This window comes from Balearica regulorum, chromosome 1, assembly GCF_011004875.1.
Source record: "Balearica regulorum gibbericeps isolate bBalReg1 chromosome 1, bBalReg1.pri, whole genome shotgun sequence".
Taxonomy (NCBI): domain Eukaryota; kingdom Metazoa; phylum Chordata; class Aves; order Gruiformes; family Gruidae; genus Balearica; species Balearica regulorum.
In genome coordinates, this window is record NC_046184.1 from 50,088,370 (window position 1) to 50,107,223 (window position 18,854).

Sequence of the window (18,854 nt, forward strand, 5' to 3'; positions counted from 1 at the left end):
CCAGAATACCTCACAGGCAGGCGAACTGTGTTTAATTCAGTATCTTTGTACTGTCAGCAGCTGGAAGCCAGAAAGAATTGTGCCAGTGAAAGTCTCCATCTAAATTTCATTAAGGTACTTCTACACTGCTTATTCAGCTGTTCATTCACGTTAGCTTACACTGAAACCAGTTACATGAATGAAAAATCTGGCTGTGGTACCATATACATACATATGATGGTAAACAATATTTTGTTTGACAAGGTGTCTGGTGAGAATTCACAGGGTACTGGATGAAGCTATGCAGTTTTTTGCTGTTTGCACAGAACTACCGCATCAGAGGAAGAGAAAGGTGAATCTCACACATGGTCTCAGCTGGAGGCCACCTCTGAAACCTCAACTACTGTTTGAGGCAAGATCTCATAGTTGCATGTCATGTTCATTTCTGACTTCAATTTTCTAGGAAAAGCAATGCATTAACTTGCAGTCTCCAGAGATATTTTATTATATTCCTTCACGGGAATATCCAGGTTATATTCCAGATTTCACCTGGGGATCCCCTTACAGAGGTCTTTGTGGCACTTGAGAGGACGGAGCTTTGACTTTTATTTTGCTGGAGTTTGAGTTCTCTATCCACCTCATATCCACAGATTTGTCACTGGCTGCTGACACATCTTTGAGAAATACTGAACACATGCATAGGTTTATATCTGTGTGGGGCCATTATATCTGATAGATTCTGTCTGAGGGACTTCAGACATCCGTGTAATCAGCCTGTGAGATAATGCACATGAAACAGCAGCAGCACAATTACACAGCCAGACTGAACTGTGGCATTTCCTGATGTTTAGTGGTTAACTGTGTAAATGTACTCTTGAGTTAATGTCCACTTTTGCATTTGATTACCCTTGGATTTGTTGTTTGTTTGCAATTTTCCTTTGAGGATAACATTTCAAAAGGCTAATCCCTACTGCTTCGAAGCTATGCTGCTTAGACAATAATTACACAGCAACCATGCAAACATTGCTGGTGTTTGACTCGACACTAGTCTAATCCTATCATTTTATTCTACTTCCCTGTAACCAAACTACCTTTAAAGTAATATATAAGTGAATTGTGAATACCATCTTTCATTACTCCCCAGACTCACATGACTGATTGATTAATTGATTGATTGATTAAATTACATCCTATCTAGTTTGTAATTGTTTTGGAGTTCAGGGAGTTTGGCTTATACTATGCAAGCACTGACTACTTCTTTCATAATAGCAACTTTTTTTTCTAGTGATGTGCTTTCCAAATGCTCATATTTTAATCAGTTAAAACCTGATTTTAAAATCCTCATCCACTGTAGTCAAACCTACCAGTTTCAATAGGCTGGATTTCACTATACTTTTTTTTTAAAAGAACTTTTCAAACAGCATGTCTACGTATTACTCCATAACTTCTTTATTTTAAAGTGCAGTTATTGTGATTGTGTGTTTTAGTCACTCCTTTCTCACAAAAGGAGTTGCCTCCCTCTGTTTTCTCCATTAAAAAAGAAGGAATTGTTCTTACTTTTGCTTTCTTTTCCCCCAGCGCTCCCCACACACTTTCTACCATTGTGTGGCTATTCAGTAAAGTTTTTTCATTAACATATCTTTTTCCTGTGCTCACCAATGCATGCACAGTCTCTGCACAGACAACTTTGAGGGGGTCATGATCTTTACCAGGTATAATGGGAAGAGTTGAACTGTCCATATCTCAAGGCAGAATGATCATGGCATATATATTACTCCTTGATCTAAGTCAATATTGGTTTGTTTTAGAATTTAGTGAGGGTTTGGATCAGATGACTTCCAAGTGTGTCTTTCAACCTCAATTATTCTTCAATTCTGGAAGTTTAAGGTGTTCCAGGACAAATTTTTCCATCATTCTTCATATAGAATAACAGCTTGTTGTACAAGAAAATCCATCCTTTTATACAATAAGCTACTCTGTTAGTGATAGCTTCTTGCAAACTCCTCAGAGCAGGGTGGATGGGATTTTATTTTATTCAAATGGAAAAAAGTACAATACAGCACAAAGGAAGAGAGGACTGATGTCTATTCTATAGAGATGTACAGATCAAGTGGCTCATGCAGGCCACTCAGAAAGTTCAGCTCCGACTCAAGCAAACTCTGACCAATCAAGTTCCAATCCAAACCATTGTCTACACCACATCTTGCAAGTTCTACAACTGCTCTGACAAATGCTCTGAACCAGAAGAGAGAACTGACTTGTCAGATGTCCCGGTGCTGTTTCCACATAGACACTATATCCCACAACAACCATAACCTAAATATCCATGTGTGAGTGCAACCAAACCAGTAAAAACATTGACCATCCTGAGACCCAGCTATACTTCAGGTGCCACTATGGAACAGTGGGATACCTGGAAATATGATGTTTTCTCCCATTTGTGAACTGCTTTCATATGTGATCTTTCCTGAATACAAGCCTCTCTTTGCTCTTTGCGGTATGAGGTATGTGTCTTCTGGTTCACTACACCTGCAGAGGGCCAGAAGGCTGGTTGTGGTCCTCTGGATTTAATCCTAAATAAATGGAACTTAATATTATGCCCCTGTTTAGCTTAAAAGTAGCTTTTCCTTGAATTCAGTGAATATCAAGGATTCCATCCAACTTTTGAGCACAATGCCATTTCACCAGGTTTAAATAAATGCAATGGTTTTAATGCAGCAGATTGTCTACGCAGGGTAGTGTAATATGTATGTACACTAGTATGTGTACTTTAAGTGTAATATGTATGTACTAGTAGGTGTATTTTAAGAATAAGCCATATTATTTATTATCTTTTCCATTATGAGATTAACTGATTATTTTGGCAGTTTAAATAGACTTGTTTTTCTTTTACAGTGAAGAAAATGGTGCCGGTATGCTGCAGATGCCATCATTTGATGACTGGAAAATTTATTCATGAGATGAGCTAGAACTGAGCAGTGTCTCAAACAACTTTCAGACACTGTTAGATAATTATTGAGTCTATTTTATGGAGATAATTTCAAGTACTAGTTAGGCAATATTTAAAGAAAGTAAAAAGGCAACTTCAGAAAATTTTCCTATTAAAGAAGATAGAAATATGACATGTACCAAGTTACTAAAGGCTGTTGTCATGCCACCCTCTTCAAGTGAAGTACTTAGTTTCTGTAAATTTTGGAAGGAAAAATTCACAAGAATTTCTTTAGATTATCATAACTTTTAGAGTTTGATTTCTTCAGAAATGACCACTCATGAGATTTTTCCATCTGTTTTCTATATTGAAAGGATCCTCATAATATAGAAATAAAGAGGTATATAGGAAGAACTATATAGAAGTTCTATAAGAAGGAATAACAAGATAGACAATGCAGAAATATTTTGTGAAAATAATACTCACGTATCCCATGGTATTTAATAACTGGCTCTGGCCTCTGCAAACTTAAGGCACTTAAAAGCATTTCTCAGAATTCCAAATTTCAGTCCTAAACATGAAAAATAATTTCCTTCGGCCCAAATTTATATTGGTTCATGTTACAAGTTAAAAGCTAACATGCTGAAAGACTAAAGTATGAAATAAGTATGATATAGCTGAAAACTAAAGGATGCAATGATCTGCAGACACTGCCATAAGAAATTCTAGTGCCTGATACATTAACAATAAGCTGGGCGAGGGAGCCTCCAGCCAGGCAGCTCTGCGGAGTCGGGATCGTTCTCCCACAGAAATGAAGTACAAGGTCTAGACTCTTTTGGATCATGCAAACCCAGCCAATGTGCGGTGCTACATCTCACGAAAAGCAGAAAATCCTAGAAATTAGTGGTCAGTAATCTCTCATTAGCCCAAAATTCAGGGTTCCAACCTTGTCAGAAAGCAAGGTGCCTTTTGGAGGCAGTGACTGGCAGGGTCCCAAAAGAGAAATTATTTAGCAGATGGCAGGAATGAACACCTTCCAGAATGCATAAAAGTTATGTTACACGGGCAAGGCCTTATTGTGAGCCCAAACTCTCAGAGCTCACCGATTTTAATGGCAGAACCACTGCCACCACCACTGAAACAAGGATTTCACCCCTTTTGTATAGCAGAAATCAATCTGTCACTTTTGTCATACAAGGGATGTGAAAATAGCCCATGAGACAATTGGTAGCTAATCAATATTCAAAAGCAAGAACTTAGTAACTATCAGATTAATTTATCAGAATATTTCAAATTTTAAAACAAGTGGAAAATTCTCATCCTTTTTTCTTTTTTTTAACAAAGATCTACATAAAGCAGCTTGTCACTTTTCATTTTATTGTGAGTTCTGTTTTTCCTCTTTCAGCAGATTTACAAAACTCCAACCGGAAATAAAGGTAGCATTTCTTTGTTAGTGTTATAACAGTCCTCTTGAGGTATTATTGTTTTGAAAAATAATAATTAAATATTAAACACTTCGTAAGTATAGATACCTTATCAACTGAGTTCTATTTGCCATTTTGATAAATGATTGTAAAATTGCTTATTGAAAGTTCTTATTTTTCACACAAACTGTTGTCTTCAGTACTGCCCAATACCTTCCATCAGGGAACATACTCATCTTTATCTGTATTGGTTTTCTGCTGATCAGTTTGGACAATTTCACCAAGCAGTTTTTTCTCAGCGTGAATCCAGCTGGCAAACTCCAACCTTCGTTAAAGGGTTGTGGAAGACTTCTTGTAACTGCCACAACTTTTGAAGGAAAACAACAACTCCAGAGTAAAAGCAAACCCACTCAATGTACTTATGCTGTTGTGTTCCTATTTAGGAAATTACGTTCTGAGCTCCGAATAATTTCATTCTTTCTGCAAGTGAAGAGAATAGAGTTGTCACTGTACTAATCTTTAGATTGTGACTCTATTAATCCTTCTTTTAGATTAACATGTGTCTGAGGGGGTGGGTGCAATTCTGGTCTAAGCAACACAGCTAAAATTCCAAGTCTTATTCCTAAGAGGGATGTATAAATCACTTAGATGTGTTGATTACCAAAATAGCTGACACCAAGTCCATGGAGACTGCTATTCATAGTAGTTTGTAGCTGTAACTGTATGTTACCATAGTGTGCTATCAAAGGATCTAAAATATAGAAATGTGCATGAATATCCTGTTGAGATGATGATTCTATGGATTTTTCCACTGTAGTTAAAAATCATAAACTATTTCTTAAATATCAAAGGCACAGCACCGAAGAAAAACAAGAAAGCTACTTCCAGCTCTAGGGAAATTGCTGCCTGGTTTTGCGATGCTCTTAGCTAGTCAGCAGCACCTCGACTTGTACTCCAGGATGCAGGGATGCAGACCAGAGATTTTAGTGGTGTTCACACAATGAACTGTTCATGTTGTAAACGAAAGAGCTCTTTTAATTACTTAGTCAAAGAGTGCTCTGCTTTATGTTGTGGATGAATGCAACAAAAAGCTGCCTTCTTTTGCTTGTCTTTGTATTATGTCACAGTCACTAGGGAATTAATAGTCCAGTCACTGCCCACTGACTGTCAACACCAAAACAACCTCTGAAGTCAGTTGTATTGTAATAATGTCCCAGGTGTTTTTAAGTGGCTACAAAGAGGATGGTAAGAAAATTACCATGTGGCAGAAAGACAAACTACCACAACTATTTTATGTTTGCCTCTATTTTCATTATAAGAAATACCATCCCTGTTTTCCTCCATTATCTTTTCTCCTTAAGCTAACGCTAAAAGAAACAGATCGTAAGGCTGGGTGTAGTCATGGCAACTCATAGTAGATGAATTCTCTCATCAGTTCACAGCAGAGATAAATTTTCTCTCATCCCCACAAACATCCATAAGAAAAAGTGCTTCCTTTTTGTTAACAAAATGTTGTCAATAGCAATTTAAATTCATTTAAAATCCAAAGTAATGTTTCCTAGTTTGATCAGTCACATCACACTTGGGTAATATAGTTGAGTCAAACAAATAAACAGGACAAATTCTTAGCCGGGATAACTCAGGGAAATTCAAGTGATTTTGCTGAACTGAACTGACAACATCACTTGAACACCCAGTCTTAGAGGGGTACAAGAAGCAGTGCTAGCTTTACGGTGAGCTTCATACCGTCTATTTCCATCATAAGATAGCATTTCACACACATTTTTTTGCTAACGTCCAAACATCACCTCTTAACGTTCCTAATGTCACTATTAAAAAAGAATGATCCACTGTCTGCATATCCAAACAGTGAACTGATATGTGCTACCAAAATCAAAAAGCTCTTTGCCCAGCTAACACTAACAGTAACATCTGGCAAACAGGTAAGTGCAGCAAAAATTCCCTTTAATGTGTCCTTCTAACATCCTGGTAAGTTCTTCAGCTGGAAAATAGGTGTAATTTGTTGAATTTAGATAATAAATTTGAATTAACTTGGTGAGACTAGATATGAGTTTATAACTTTCCAAAATATTGGGGATTTTGTTCTGAAGTAATCTCCTCTCACAGCACATTAGGTCCTAAAAAGCATACTAAGAATGGAAAAATGTTTGTAGATATTTGATGGGAATCCTGTTATTTTCATTACTATGATTATCACGTGGGAAGCCACTGATAAGCAACAGGAACAGATGTCATTCTTTACAACAAATCTTGTCTTGGCAGGACTATTGTATCCACTAGATCTAGCTGTCTGGATAAACCAATGCCAAAGTATAACAGTGGAAGGGGGAGGATGTCAAAACTTTTTCTTCCCAATGTTACATGTTTCCTGATGGTATGCCATATAGAGCTGGCCAGGAAAAAATAAATATCCTTAAAGCTAGAATAGAGGTTAGTTGATAGAAAGTTAATGTAAAACTATGAGTTTTCACCTGCAGCTTAATGTTGTGTGACATTAAGTCACACAGCTGGCCAATCAGTAGCTGTCACCATACCAGCCTTATACAGTGCTCATGGTGATGAGAGTGCCGGCTTCTTCTGATTCAGTGTTACTCTTCTGCCTACAGCTTTTACATGGAGCTGTAAAGAAGATTGTTACGAGGATCATTGGGAGAAAACCTCTGCAACTTTCAATTTAATGACAGCTGTCTTGGGAACCACATTAAAGTAAAAGAATCAGTCTCATTTATCAATACTCAAGCACACAGATTTCAGCTCTGTATTCCTGATTGATGATTTGCCAGCTGATTCCTTTCTCCATTTCAAAGTCACTTTGCCTTCAGCTGGAAAACTACAGTTCTTTCTTTCATTACACCTCTATTCTTGCAATAATTAATTTGCAGAGGGGAGAATATCACTGTCTGAAACGAAGTGCAGCTGCACTAGTTTGGCGGTCTCAAATTCAGGATTGAAGATGTCGGACATAAAGTCTCATTGAATTGTTGCTGGTTTATTTATTTTCTTTTTCTCTCAGTTCATCACTTGTGAAATGAGGTAAGATATTTTGCAAGACCCTTAAAACGCTCTGAGAAACAAAGGATGTTCACCTATCACCCAGATTATGTCAGGGCCCCCAAGTGCACCAACAAGCTCTGTAACCTCTTGCCCCCTCCTTGGGCACGTTACTGGTTGTGTGTACTGTGCTACAGCTGGCCGAGGTAGCACAGCACATCCTGTCCTAGCCGGTGCCACTTTCAGCCGGGGGAAGTTCTTGTAGATCTTCCTTTTGCTGACAAGAGCCCTCATATACTGCAGAGTTTTCTGCCAGCAGGGCAGCAGTAGAGGGACCAGGCTCCATCAGTCGTACCTGTGGGTCAGAACACAAAACCAAGATAAGGCGCAAATTTATCACTCCCTACTGAAGAGACAAGGTTAGGCAACCTCTATGCAAACTTCATACATCTGATAGCATCATTCTTAACACTCGGGCCAGTAAACATGTTTATTAGCAGCTGGGAGCCAGACAGCTTGAAGACCATGGGAAGGATTCATGTAAGATGGATGGATAAATCTGGAATAGTCACTCTTAAAGCCACTAAGGAGAAATAGTAACACTTTTAGATGTGTGCCTATCTAAACGTGGATGAGATGAGTCCTTCTCCCAAATAGCTTGAAATGAAACTGGAGGAAGCAGGCCAATAGTTCTATGTCTGCCAGGTGAGATTCAGATCTGATCCCTTGGCTGTTGTCTTCTAACTCTGCTTCAGCATTCTGTTTTGCATGACACCACATGTTTTTCAATTAGGTGCTGAGAGATGAAAACCAGACACAGCATCTGATAGGAAAGGCAATCACGTAGATTGCTAAGAGCTATCAATGTCATGACCGAGATGCTAAAGATCAAGCTGACACCCAAGGAATTCATAAAGAATCTCTCAGAAGAGGAACCAAAAAAGGGAGTATAAATAAAGCTGAATAAAGGCTTCTTAAAAAGAGTAGATTTGTTGAATTATGTAGCTTGGAAGTAACTCATATTATGTGTAATAACACTCAACAAATGCTTTCTTCTAAATATATTTTTTGAAGTAACTCTTCAAATGGAAAGGTCTCAACTCTTGAAGTAACCTATTTTTAATGTTAAAAGCATTACCTACCCAAAACAATGCTTCACTAGACCCAGAGCATGCTGGTTCTCACTGGGATAGAGTGAATTTTTTTCATAGTAGCTGGTATGGGGCTGTGCTTTGGATTTGTGCTGGAAACAGTGCTGATGATAACACAGAGATGTTTTCGTCACTGCTGAGCAGTGCTTACACAGAGCCAAGGCCCTTTCTGCTTCTCACCCCACCCCACCAGTGAGTAGCTGGGGGTGCACAAGGGGTTGGGAGGGGACACAGCTGGGACGGCTGACCCCAGCTGACTGAAGGGATATCCCATACCATGTGATGTCATGCTCAGCATATAAAGCTGGGGGAAGAAGAAGGAAGGGGGGGGGATGTTCAGAGTGATGGTGTTTTTTCTTCCCAAGTCACTGTTACACGTGATGGAGCCCTGCTTCCCTGGGGATGGCTGAACACCTGCCTGCCTGTGGGAAGTGGTGAATGAATTCCTTGTCTTGCTTTGCTTGTGTGCATGGCTTTTGCTTTACCTGTTAAACTGTCTTTATCTCAATCCACAAGTTTTCTCACTTCTACCTGTCCGATTCTCTCCCTCATCCCACTGGAGGGGGAGTGAGTGAGCGGCTGCGTGGTGCCTAGTTGCTGGCTAGGGTTAAAACACAACACAGAGAAAAGTTGGATAGAGGGAAGTTTTGCCAAGAGGGTCAAGTCATTTCTGGTTTACTACAGCCCCTAACAAAGCTGCTCCTTCATTATTACTTTACACACAAAAGTTGGTAAGTGTTTGAGAAATAATAACACTGTTCCTCCTCTGCCTTTTATCCCCTTTGGATGTTAGTTACATTGTGGATGTCATTGTGATTTCTGAATGGAAAGAGGCTTTTATCCATGCAGTTTGGGATGCACAGAAAAACTACCATTGAAGTTCCATAGAAGTTAGTTCTGAAGAATAGAAAAGGTCTCTGCTTTTCATAGCATTTTAGAAAGTTTTTCTGTTAATAGTGGGTTGGGGGGTTTTATTTTTTGTTTTTCTTCTATAAATCATATTTTCATTTGCTCCAGAGGAAGCTCAAAAATAAATGCTTTATACTCAAATCATTGTGTATCACTTGCTAACCTCTGTAAAAGTATTACTGTCTACTGATTAAAAAAAAAAAAAAACAAAAAAAACCCCCAAACCACTCCCATTATTAAAGGCAAATCTGGCAGTGCATGTTAAAATCATCTAATGCTGGCTCTCATTATTATTAAATTCCCATTTGCTTTGCCAGATTTTAATCATTTGGCAGAGATTTCATAAAATAGGTGTCTGCCATTAACTGAAGTTTTTGAAACTTCTCAGACAAAACATTCTGTATTTTGAGGGCAAACCTTGAAGATAAAAATCTACTGTTTGTGCCATAATAACAAAATGGGAATGTCTTCTTTTGTAAGTCTAGTTTTGGATTAGTCACTTGAAATTTTGCTGGCAAATAGAAGAATGTTTTTTGTGTAATTTATGTTGGTCCCATGAAATCTGCCAAAATTTGCCTAAGGTAAAGCCTTGGAAAAATGGCAAACAGTGTCTCCCTGACTAAATTTCAAAAGGTTTCTGTCCACACTTACTGAACGGATGAGCTGAACTTGAATGTTCTGTGGCAGCAGCTCTGGTACAAGCCAAGACTTTCCTCTCTAGCTGAAAACAGGAAGCTTCCTTTCATTTTTCTGTAATTAGGGATGGGAGAAGGAGGCTGTAGGCTTTTAGAAGACCAATATTTTGGTTACAAAGCTACACACCTAGAAATGAAAAGGTATCAGAGCATAAATCCCCTTGGGTACCTTTTTTGATCTCTTTGGGGAAGGAGCAGTTCAGATGATGGGCAACCTGCTCAATCCCCTGCCCCATTTTGTCCAGTTCTGGCATTATGATAGGTCTTAATCACACGTTCACACTGTGTGTTGAATGAGACCCTTCCTCAGGGTACAGGATGTCCTAGTTCTGGGAATGAGTCAGCACGAAGGCGTGTTGGAGACTGCTGTCTTTGGACCACTGCTCTTTATTCGTTGAAAAACTGAGAAGCATGAGGTGACTGAGGCTGGCATTCATAGGGAGAGAAACAGGAGTTCTCATGTGAATGTTTCCCCAGAAAAATAGATTTTTATCTCTCCATCTACTGCATAGTTTCTTTGTGGTGCTGCCCAAGCCATTTAAACTGAACTTTTCACAGGGGTCACTAAGTGCATGTGCTTTCTTCTCTGGGTGCTTGACTTGAGACTCGAGGTCTGATTACCAAGGGAGCTGAACACTTACAGCTGCAGCTGATGTCAATAGCATCTGTGCTCTGAGCCTGTGAAGAGTTATTCAGAGCTAAGTATATGGAAAGCAGGATCTCAGATGTTTTGATTTGGGCAGCAAGAATGAGTTATTTTTGCCAAGTTACTTTTGTATGGCTACCTCTACTCTGACTTGTGAATGCATCCATGCTGAGACCACATCTGCCAACTTTCTCACCACAGAAATGCTCCTAGAGGAATCCCACTGACAGACCAAGAGATAAGACTACAAGTGTGTTCTGAAGTTTTAAGTCCTCATTAGGGTGCCCACACACACACACACGGTGTAGACTATCTGTCCTTAGGACCAACTCTTACCTGGCTTGCCCTGCAGGTCTCAGCACTGACTTGCATTCTAGCTGGAAACCCATAACCTCACACCGTGCCCCAGTTCTGGTAACCCACTGAACTTGGCCTGTTCCTACAAGAGCACAGCAGATGAGGTGGGATAAATAGCCTGATTTTTAAGGCCAGGTCATACTGCAAAGCTGCCACAGACCCCACAGGGCTATTATCAGAACTGCAAAGATACGCCATTTGCTTCTTTTGTTTTGGAAGAGCTGTCGAGCAGCCATAAACACATCATATGAACTCAGAACCAAGCATCCATTTGAGGGACTAACCTGGGAGCAGTGCTCAGAGAGTGTAATAGCTAGATGAGTATGTTCAGGATGTACCAAATTCTGGAGGTTATTTGAAATGGGACACAGTAAAGCCCATTTTCAAACAGCTTCATCAGTGGAGGATTGGAGGAAGAACAGTGGAGCAGAGAAAGCTTCTTACCTCAATGCAAAGAATATGCAAGATTTTGAGGACAAACAGCCAAAATGTTCGGTGCATTGTAATAGAAGGCCCCTTTGGCAGACACCTTTCAAGAGGTAACAGATAATCAGCAACCTGATATTTTCGGACAGGTGGAAAATACAGCACAGATCCATCTATGAGCCTATCCTATGACCTGGATGCAACCCAGGCCCCTTGCCAGCCAGGTATAGCTGAGATGTTTGTCCTTGCCAGTGTGTGAGAGACCTTCTACACTTGTCAACAGTAGGAGACAAGTTGTATCTGACACATGATCTGATACAGAACAAGAGAGAGACCTCACAGAAACACAGGAAAAAACAAATGCAATGAATAATGCTTGAAAACCCAGGAAGAACATTGAGGACTGTTCCAGCCAGCTCTGATAACCTACATATCTCTGAAGGGCCTGTAGGGACATTGCTGGAGGTACGTTACCTGGACCACATTATTTTATTTCTGAACCTTCCACCCTAAAGAGGTTGGCAGTAGCCAAAAGGCCAGATAGGTGTGTTACAGCTAGAGAGAGGTCCATGATAGAGCTGTATGGCACTTCTACACAATGCTGCACTCATTTATTTCTCTGCCCTGAGACTAAGCTTCACCTGTGCTCTAGAGACCTATTTAGAAAGATGAGTCTGAAGGCTACAGCTCAGCTGGAGTTTGGGGTTAGATAAGTTAGAAAACTAATTGCTTAGCTCTTTAGAGGCAAGGCAGCAAAGCTGAGAACAGCTTTGGTCCACCTGGCTATAGTTAGTCCTCTGGCAAACAAACGAGGCTAGCCTAATGCTAAGGCTAAACCAAATGAGAGGATAAGGACTTGTACAGATAGAATCTGGAGATCTCCTATGTTAAGAAGTGACTTGCCAGGTGAAAAGGGGAGAAGGGCTGGTTGGAGCAGCTGTAGGTCTACATTAATGAGGTAACACAACGCATAAAGCTTCAGCATACAGAGGCTTAGTAGCATGAGTAATAGGCAAGTTCAGAAGGTGACTGCAGAGGCCAGTGAGGACATCTGGCTATGTGTATTTCTGGAACAATCAGGGAAGTAGGGCTCGAGAAAATGCTTAGGATAGACATGGTTATGTTCAAAGTTAGCAGAGCTCTTTGACCTGAAGTATCATCTTGATCCATAAGGGGGCATAGGTCTAACTTGGAGATTAAGCCTGGGATGAGTCACCTGGCAAACCTTGCAACAGTTTAAAAGACCATGGCTAATGCTGACAGCAGCATTATGGTCCAGGTCAGCAAAGACAAACAAATCGGGGCAGTGGCTGTGCTCGAAGGAGACTACCAGGAAAAGATGCACAATAGAAAACCAATTAACTTGAGCTTCAGATTGGAGGTGTATTTTAGAGTAAAGTTATTTGACAGAAAGTTGAGATTTGAACATGAATGTTAGGATTTAGACCAGAAGAGGCCATTCGTCTAATCTAATTATTTATTTTAGAAAGCACATGCTCCAGGTAACTGGAGCTTAGGCAGTTAAATGACTTGGCTACATTTGCTTCTGAGGATGAAAATTATAGTTCGCAGAATTAATGCTATGGCAATGGTTTATCTAGGATTGAGTTTATAGTTGGACCTAGGATAATACTTGTTTAGAAAGGTAGTACCTTATGTACCTTGAGCAGAAGTGGTGATAGGAGCCAAGTTTAGTGCACATACATAGTCCTGCTTTATTACAATTAGGGCTAAGAGGCCAGTTAGACAGTTCAAGTGAATTCTGGGCAAAATGAGGGCAATTACGATTTCACCTGCATCCACAAGTAGCCCCCAAAGTTAAGCCAGAGAAGTGCTTAAACCTTTAAGAATATTTTTAATTCCAGGTAAAGGAAGTTAGAGATAGTTTTCAATTTATAGCACCAGCAAATTTGAAGGAATTATAATAATTTATTTTTATATAATTGGTACTAGTTTAATATAAGTATACTGATCACATTAAAAATGTCTCAACCAGAATTAAAAAAAAAAACAAAAAACAAAACAGACAAACACCCCCACCCCAAACCCAACAAAAACCTCCAGGTCTCAGTCAGAATTAATTGACCAAAAAAAGCCTCAAAAGAAAGTTTCTGCCTAGCTATGGCCAAAGCCACCTAAAGAAGTCCCAGCACTACATGTCAGAGAGTAGTTCACACCAGTCCTGATCTCAGGTTAGCACTCTAACTTCTTTCTTTTACTAATACTTACCCAACTGTCTCTTTCAAAAATGATCCCACATAGCAGCTATCAAGGCCCAGGTATGGGTACTGTTATCTGAGAAACATACAACAGCCTTCTTTCTAGCCCAGCCATCTGTCATCCTCCAAATTGCATGTAGGCAAACAGAATAGCAGCATTGGCATGTTTAGACATTCAGAAGTTGGGGTTACATTTAGATTTAGATTTAGGATGAGGCTTCCATGAGCTGAAGAGCAAGAGTAAGGTCTGGTCTGGTAGACCCTGTACTAATTTAGGGGCTGGTGCTTGCAAAGGGCCACCTAGATACTTTCAGATAAGAGGTTGTGGAGGCAAAATCATAGTAGCAGCTTTAAAGCACATTCAGATTTCGGTTAGGCAGCAGAAGAGCCTGTTTATGCACCACACAAAAATGTAAAGAGTGCCAGGAGCAGAGGGCATAGCTCCCTGGTCTCCTCACCACAGTGGTTGTTTCGCCCCAGGAAGAGTATGGCTTCACTTGCTGTCTGTCCCCTTCCCACAGAAGCCTTGCACTTCTTCCTGGAGAGCCTCACCACCCCGACCTGCCCAACCGCAGTGCACCTAGGTCTCTCCTGTGGGGTTGGAAAGCACAGCTTCGAACACTAAAACCTCCAGACATTTGCATATTTCACCAGGCAACAAGGTCTGTTTCATTTCATCTGATCCTAATATCACCTTGAGAGCAGCATAAGGAGTCAAAAAAAAAAAAAAAATCCACAAACCACAAAATTCTTACATTCCTAAAACCCCTACATAAAGCAAATACACTTGTACTATCAACTCTCAGGCAGGGTGACTACTTTTTTTTTTTTTAACTTCTCTCTTTTTATTAGAAGCCAAAGTCAATGAATAATGAGATAAATATTGTCACAATCTTGCAAATAAAGCCTTCAAGTTTGTTTTCGTCTGTCATTCTCTTGAAAGAATCCTCCCTCAATCCACAGTCACATCCAATGCTTAGAAAAATCAAAGGCACTTACTTACTCATACCAGTTTTGGGGTATCATGTTTTGGTTTGTGGATGCGTTTTGAAAAAAAACTTTACAGAAAAGGAAAATGTCATGGTGTAAAGGTTGTCTGCATTTCAAAGTGTTCACTCAGCCCTCTGAAAATGTGTGTTAATGACACAATAGATTTGAACATCTGTGGCGGTTAGTGCTTCCTCACAACTTATCTACCAAAAAAACCATCTTTTTCCAAGTTTCACTTTCAGTTCACCCAACTAAAGAATGCCTAAACCAATTCTGATTGTTTCCAATCAGTTCTGCAACAGAAGTTATCGATGTTTGAATGAATTATCAAATACTCCAATACTAAAATTTGTCTGTGTTCAGAATTATACAGATAGTTAGCACACTTGTTAAAATTAAAATCAGATTTTAAATAATGTAATCAGGGGATATATCACTACTATTCTTCCACGAAGGATGAACAATGCATAGCTAGATCCAGCCAAATTAATCAAGAGAAGCAAAAAAAAAAAAAAAGGACTATCAGAGGAGTGGAGACATTTCGTGTGCTCTTGCAGCTTATTATATACTTGACAGATCTCACTTGCCAAACTTTATCAATGTGAAAAGTGCAAAAAAAAAGAATTATAATGGGAATGAAGTTTAATAAAACATATGGATCATGTTACCTTTTGTAAATGGGCATTGATCCTGAAGCCACTTCCGTCTGACCTGATCAACAAATCCCCTAGAAACAAATCTACAAGAAGAAAAACTAGTTCCCTATAGCAGCATTCAGAAAGAAGGCTTTAAAAGAGAAAACACGACTGCTAAGCCTCTTATCAGTTAATCAAGCACTTGTTGAAAATTTGACTAAATTGCATATGAAAAGGATGTGACATACTGGAAGTTGGTAAATCTTCACCTCGCTACCTTGGTAAGTTTAATCATATACACTAATTTTTCCTGTATGAGTGTGGCATACTTCTACACCTTTTTACCAATGTATTTTCTTTACAAATATTTTGCTGCTGACAGATTCTACCCATAAAAGTAACTTGTAAGTACTCGTAAATAAACTCCTAAGTTTCAACTTATTTAAAATTTTAAAAAGCTTGGTAAACTGAAAAGAAACAAAAATATATTTTTAACATAAGACTTCCATAAAAATATGGTTTTAACCTTATCTATTTCTGCAACAGAACTGTATTTGTCTGAATATCTGGAAGTTTCATGCCGAGTTGCAAAATTCTGCAAGGGGGGGAAGAGGTGATTATTTAAAAAAAAAAAAAGCATGGCCAAAAAATGATCATTTTTTATTTCATTTATGTAGCTCAGATGTGATTGCTTTTCACAAAATTAAAGTCTTGAAAGATTAAAAAGCAATAACAGCAAGTCTCAGAGCAATGGTATGCAATTATATCTTTGCTCAGAAGTGGAAAATAGTCTAATTTCTCATTATTGTCATTCATTATACATCTTGAATATGATTTTTAGTGCTTGTCCATTTTAATAAGCATATGTGTTAATTAGCCTTTATCTATTAAACAGAAGTGAATAGATGCTTATATATTTGTGGCTATTCACTACAGTTATGAAAGAAATCATTTCCATCATAAAGATGTGCTTTTTCTTCCTGTAGAGATCTGAATGATTGTCTTCTGATGACTGAAGAGTTTGTAAAAAGCAATACTTTGAACTAGCAAACTTGATGAAATAATTTGTTTCTAATCACTTTATAAATCAATCTGATGGGACTATATAAATAAACAAAAATCATATTCAATGTGTGATATTCAATAGCTCAAGAAAAAAAGTCAACATATATTTGAATAAACTCATTCTAAGAAATAAAAGTGCCCAAAGAAGCCAGCAATCATGAACAGTTTTAAGATTGCTCTTAGCAAACAAAGAAGCTGAATTAAAGAAGTTGAAGAGGCTGAATTAATAACCTTCAGTTACAACTTGAAATGCCAGTCTAATTTTAGAGAGACTAGTCATCAAAATACCTTAAAATAGAGCTTCATGATTCACAGAAGATTATTTACTGATCAATCAATAGATAAGTTACTTTGATACATTGTTGTCTTCATTATTTGATTACAATGTATACATAATGTTTACTACAAAATACTTTTCCTGATGAAAAGCAAGAGTGATTAGACTCACCTTCCATAAATGTTAAATTGTATTTGCTTAAGTATTCAGCAAGTAATTAGTATTTGTACATAAACAATTTTGCAGCAAGTAGTAGTCCTGAGAGCTAGTGACTTCATTTTTATCCCATGTACAGCAGTATCACAATCTCACTTATCGATGGGGGAGTGGCAACAGGAAATTAGGCGGTTGCAGTACCAGATGGGCAACGTTCCTAATTACACAGTTAGTCTTTACCATCTAATTAGTTCTGCTGACTGATGCTGACACTGCTTGCACACAGTGCAAGTTAGTGACTATTCAAACAGCTTGCTGAAATAGGGTCCTGAAGCTTTTGAAACCTGCATTTAAGCAGGATTCAAAGTGCAGGCAATTGTTTCTGTACTAGTGCACATATCTAATTATTTTGTTTCGATTTTTTACCATTTTCATATTCTCCGTATAAAAATGCATACAGCAAGTTTCTAAGAACCCTTTCTGATCATGTGTCCTAGGTACCCAAAGCTATAAATCTTCACGCTGCAAATGAAGAATGCAACAACCAAGCTCTGGTTATTCTCCAGACCTGGTCAAAGAAAGCTGCATCAGCATGGAACTTCTAAACAGGGAAGCTGAGCCTCGTAAAGAAGATGATGCTTTGTCTGGAAGCAGCAGTCCAGAAGATGTCTTCAGTCACTGTGAAATGCAGGCAGTTTCAGTTTGTACGGACACCACCATGCCTCCAGGTGACTACATTCGAAGACGAGGTTATACAGAATCTTCACTTTTGAAGCTTCCCACAGAGTGCACTGGGAGTCGTCATGCACCTTTCCAGTTTGACCGGCATGCTTTGGCCAGAATTTCCACTTCTCCAACTTTAAGGCGTCTAAGGATGGCCTCTGCCTCACAAACGCTGTCATTTCAGGACTGCTCTGACACAGCTCAGCTGGGGAATCAAAAGGAATACACTGGCTCGCTCCACCACATCTGTAAGAGTCCACCTCGGTGCACTACAGCTACCTCTTTGTTGTTGCCTTCTTGTGTTCATGCAAAATTACTGTCTTCCAAAGCCAAGTCTGAGACAACTATAACAGATCCAGAGTCTGCCAGACCCAGATCAAAATTACCAAGCCAAAAAGATCCTCTCAGCAATGACAGTCCCAGTGAGACACTCCAAAACGCTTGGAGACCCAACTCTGCTACGCTGCCTAGAAGACTCCTCTGCCCCAGCCCAGAGGAGAGTGTCCAGGTAAGAGGAATAGGATGATGCAACCTCCTTTTCAGTCTCGCATATTCAGTGTTGGTCCATCACGGTCCAGTGCATATACAAAACCACAGTTCTTAACCTAGACTACAACCTGGCCCTAGTTCCTTTGATACAACAGACCAACTTCTACGCCCAACAGGAAGGGAGATTTTTCTTCCAAAGCAGCAAGAGGCAATGGTTCCAGCCTTGTCTCTTAGTGATCAGGTTGGCCTAGTCCACTCCTGCACACGACCACTCTTTCCCACCTCTGTCCATTCACCCTGGTGCGCCAGTATAACTGTTTGTGGGGCTATGAAAGAACAAGACTAAGTAATTTGTCCAGTTCTGGTTTCGATTGTAAAAAATTATTTTATTATCAGGGTCCTTCAGCCGGGTTCTTCCTAAGCCAGGGCAGTTCTCCATTCTGTTTTACTGAATAACATTACTAACCCCAACAAAACCAAAAATGAAGTAATTCAAGATGATTGAGCCAAATTTAAGGTTTGCTACTACCAAAGGAAGAGGTCCCACTCCCTTTCTTCACGTCCACTTACCTAGCTCTGCCACTCACTAGCCCCCTTGATTTTTATGTTCAGCTCCATAAATGAGTAGGCAATTGTGCAATCTTTCCTGGGAAAAAAAAAAAAAAAAAACAAACCCAAAAAAACCCCAAACAACCAAAAACCAAAGCACTGGTCCAGTGAGTGCCAGCACCAGTAAAGAGAAATAAGCAAGGGAGGAGCTAGCCCTCTGTCT

At 39.3% G+C, this 18,854-nt stretch overlaps 1 protein-coding gene across 1 annotated transcript in view; it reads left to right on the forward strand.

Moving 5' to 3' along the window:
- The first annotated feature begins 15,506 nt into the window (after positions 1-15,506).
- The window catches only part of PLEKHG7 (pleckstrin homology and RhoGEF domain containing G7), a 34,709-nt gene continuing 31,361 nt past the window's right edge, over positions 15,507-18,854 (forward strand). Inside the window, exons 1-2 of the mRNA XM_010297913.2 lie at positions 15,507-15,653; positions 17,368-18,101. Of these exons, the coding sequence (XP_010296215.2) occupies positions 17,406-18,101 (696 nt within the window). The 5' untranslated portion in view covers positions 15,507-15,653; positions 17,368-17,405. The remainder of the gene's footprint in view (positions 15,654-17,367; positions 18,102-18,854) is intronic.